Source organism: Meriones unguiculatus, chromosome 5 (assembly GCF_030254825.1).
Source record: "Meriones unguiculatus strain TT.TT164.6M chromosome 5, Bangor_MerUng_6.1, whole genome shotgun sequence".
Classification (NCBI taxonomy): domain Eukaryota; kingdom Metazoa; phylum Chordata; class Mammalia; order Rodentia; family Muridae; genus Meriones; species Meriones unguiculatus.
This window is the reverse complement of record NC_083353.1, coordinates 6823008-6826709: the sequence shown is the minus strand read 5'-3', so window position 1 is coordinate 6826709 and position 3702 is coordinate 6823008. Positions and strand designations below refer to the sequence as shown.

Below are 3702 nucleotides of genomic sequence, written 5' to 3'. Positions count from 1 at the left end.
CAGGTTATGCTTTTGTAAATTTCTCTGAACCTCAAGGCTCACATGGATTCTGTGATGGATTCAGTTGAGGGAGGAGCATCAATGTGTATAAGCAGAATTGTTATGTAATCAGGGAAGTGCTTGGTATGGACTCTAGAATGTTCCCTTCAAAGGCAGAAGTTCCTTCCTAGCAGAAACGTTGAATTTTTACATACGTGGCACTGTTCTGTTAGCAGCCCTGCTCTATCATCAGGTGTGAGTGCAGTTTGAACTTTCACCACCTTCTCTCAGATACCTTGTTCTGAGAATCTTAAGAATATGATAGCTGTGCTTTAGATTATGCTTTGACACCATTTCAACATATTATGACCCTGGGTTGTTGAAGAAAAAAAAAACTTTAAAGCATGCCCTGTTTTCTTGTTCTACGATGCTTGATAGGCTAGAGGAAGTAAGATCATTTTGAACTACTATGTAAACAATTTACAGTGCATTTAGCAAACGCAGCCCTACCATAGGTCAAAGACCTGCAGTAGATTTTTTTTTCATTTCTATTGTAGTTCTGAATGTTATTGCCTCATTGATTTTCTGTTCTGTTGTCAGGCACAGGCTCATAAAGAACTGAGCATGTTTAAGTCTTTAAATTCTTCCCTTGACTCTTGATAATGTTCTATTTCCTGAAATTGGACTTCGTAAAATTTGACATAATTATTCCAGTATCTTCTCTAATAATACTAAGGCTTATCTTCCTTCATCCTTTTCCTTTTCAACAAATGATGTTTCTAAAGTCATCTGGACATGCACACGTTCTTAATTATGACACTTTCACATAGGTCTGCCATGTAATTTGTATGAAGTCACCATTCCTCATCTCCTCCCATTATAAGTGATCTATTTTCTTCTTCCTATTTTAACACTTTTCTATTTACATATTTATCCCTGTGTGTGTGTGTGTGTGTGTGTGTGTGTGTGTGTGTGTGTGTTCCAAGAGTTTTAGGTGTAACTAATTACAGGGGCATAAAGGATACATTTCAGGAGCATGAAAACACTTCTCATGGTTATACTACTGAAGAATATGTCTCTTCCTTCCCCAGCATAATGGAGTCTTCTTTAAAATTTAACTCTGCTAATGTCTTTCCTTTAGCTGACATATATTATTTATTTACTAAATGAGTAGAACACAAGCAGATATGAGTCTAATATATATTTTATTATTATGCTATGAAAACTCAGTCCACAGTACACACAGAAGAGACTCAAGTGAGACAGAAGGGCAAGGAGGAGGAAATCACAAGCAATGAAGTTTGGAGTTTTGGGAAAATGTTTACTTCTGTTGTTTATCTTCAGACTTGGATTTGTAATCATAGTGCAATTCTTATGAAGCTCAGGGTGTTCACTCTGTACACTAAGGCTTGAACTTGCAGACATAGGGTAACTCCAAGTCACAATAATTATCTCTCCACTTCTGATAGCCTGCAGACACACAAAAGTAAGAGGCAGGTCATTTTGAAAATACAATGAAAGCGCATCAAGGATGCTTGTAATCTTAAGCAGCATCTCACCCCCGGGGAAGGAGGAACAAAGGAAAGTGACAAGAAAGATGATTAGAGATCAATAATAATGGAAGAGTAGGAAAGCATTGGTTTTCAGAGAGGACTGCCTCCTGTCTTACCTGAGGTTCGTGACAGGCTTCCACAATAACCACCAGAGGCAGAGGAAGGAGTCACCTCCCAGTTGAAGTAATTCATCACATCAGCATTGCTCCACTCCCATCCACCTCTGTTGGGTTCTTGGCCCTAGAGAGAGGACAGCCATAGGAAAAGAATAGCCCCTGAAGACCTGCTTGCTGATCCCTTACTGGGAATAGCTGAAACCCATATCCAGGCACATGGTGTTGATCTACTCTTTCAGATGCTAGCCAGATTGCAACCTGATCATCTCCCTGTGATTAACACATCCCTGTTGATAACCTCAAGATGTTTAAACCCAGAAAAAGGATATGGCCCTTGATGAACAAAACAGGTTATGCTTTTGTAAATTTATCTGAACCTCAAGGACCACATGGATTCTGTGATGAAGAAATACAGATATGCTTCTCTTTGGGTGTTCTCTCAGAATCATGGGAGCAAACTCCCCAAATATCACAGAAGAGATTTCCAAACCCTCATTGAGAAGCTTTCTAAGAGTTGTCAATTGTCATATTGACATCAGGTAAAGACTATGGAATTTCACAGAGCTCATGGATTTTAGTTTGTCCCAGTTGCAAACCAGAATGTGATCTGTACTTATAACTGGGCCTTTTCCCATAGAAACACAGAGAATGAGACTGGAAACAAAATCAATGAGAAAGAAATCTGATGAGAGGAGATGTCTTCTCACCAGCGTGGGGTCATGTAGCCCAATCCATACATATTGGCCACCGTTTGCACTGCTTTTAACCACGGATGCCACGAAGGAAGCTTCAGCACCATTGAGCACAGAGACAAGGTGTCCTGAGGGTCTCTTCTGGCAGGCCAGCTAAATGAGAGGCAGAATTAGTCACAGACTGACCCTTCACTAGTGAATGGCAGCCAAATGTAGATAATAGGGGCAATGAATGGAAAACAAAGTTTTCATTCTGATTCTCAAGGAACCATGCAAACTGTAGCCCACTTCTTCTGTGACTGACATGTACTTCCCATTGTTTCCTCCTCTGTACCCTCCAGTACTCACATCTGCATCAAACCAAGATTTAGGTATCCTAAACAAGGCATAGCAGTAGGAGCCATAAGCTCGGGAGCCCTTGGGGCAGCTGATGCGTGACGAGGGCACATCTTCCTTGACATCTTCACCTGGAGTGGAAGAAGACCACAGAAGTGTGTGAAGTCAACAGAAAAGTAAACATAGCATACATTTATGAGATCTGTCTTTTGAGATTAAGTCCAGTATACATACTACACAGAATATAGACTATACAGAATACAGGAAACCTAATACAGAGTGCCCATTCTCTCTAAGTGTCACCTTGGTCTCAGAATTGACCTATTTTATGAGAATCTATCTTCTTTTAATTTTATGCTACAATCTTCTCATATTATCCTACATCCCCAATTCTAGGGCTGACACCGTGTACATTGACTCATCGCACCCTTCTCTTTCTCAAGAGCTCATTCATGACTCCCATCCTTTCCTTCTTGAAACCACTAGCCAAATTTTCCAATAAAACAGAAACCTGTTTAATTTCCATAATGGATGATATGACACTGTCCATCATTAGTGAGCTGGAGTATGGCAGGGTGATGGATGAGTTGCAAGCAGTTTTTCTGTGTGGGACTCTTTTCATCACTAGCACATAAGTCACCCTAGATCTCCTCTCTGTTCCTTGGCTCCGGACACTCACTGGACACTCAACACTAAAGGCAGGGAATATTACCTTGCACTTGAGACAGGAGCAGCAGGGAGCAGAGCAGCATCCATGACAGGCTGGTGAGGGCCATACGAGGGAGCATCTTGTCTGTGAGGGAAGAACAGCCAGTCATGGTAGGGAACATGATAAGAGGAGACACGCTGAAAGGACCACCCCATTCCTTCTACTTTCAATAACTCTTTAGGGATGCACTAATTTTCATTCCATTTCTCTCTTTTGGTTCTGGAATGAAAAGAGTCCATCTCTTTCCCCTCAGCAAACTTCCCAGGAAGCCTATGCTGCTTCTCAGAGCCCTCTCTTTTGTGGCGACAGGTACTCTT

At 41.2% G+C, this 3702-nt stretch overlaps 1 protein-coding gene across 1 annotated transcript; it reads right to left on the bottom strand.

The window, feature by feature from the left end:
• Window positions 1–1165: 1165 nt before the first annotated feature.
• Window positions 1166–3492, bottom strand: LOC110562198 (regenerating islet-derived protein 3-gamma-like). The gene is made up of 5 exons (XM_021658901.2): window positions 3389–3492; window positions 2689–2807; window positions 2356–2493; window positions 1649–1772; window positions 1166–1449 (listed from the first exon to the last, which is right to left on the bottom strand). Exons 1-5 carry the CDS (start codon window positions 3462–3464, stop codon window positions 1382–1384), a joined length of 525 nt encoding a protein of 174 aa, XP_021514576.1. The 5' UTR covers window positions 3465–3492; the 3' UTR covers window positions 1166–1381.
• Between the last annotated feature and the right edge of the window lie 210 nt (window positions 3493–3702).

Coding starts and splice junctions, on each gene's coding strand:
- LOC110562198 (XM_021658901.2), bottom strand. CDS start 3,464: ATGCTCCCTCGTATGGCCCTCACCAGCCTGTCATGGATGCTGCTCTGC. Junction 2,494..2,688: donor AATCTTGGTTTGATGCAGAT/GTGAGTACTGGA, acceptor CCTCTCATTTAG/CTGGCCTGCCAGAAGAGACC. Junction 1,450..1,648: donor AAGCCTGTCACGAACCTCAG/GTAAGACAGGAG, acceptor GTGTGTCTGCAG/GCTATCAGAAGTGGAGAGAT.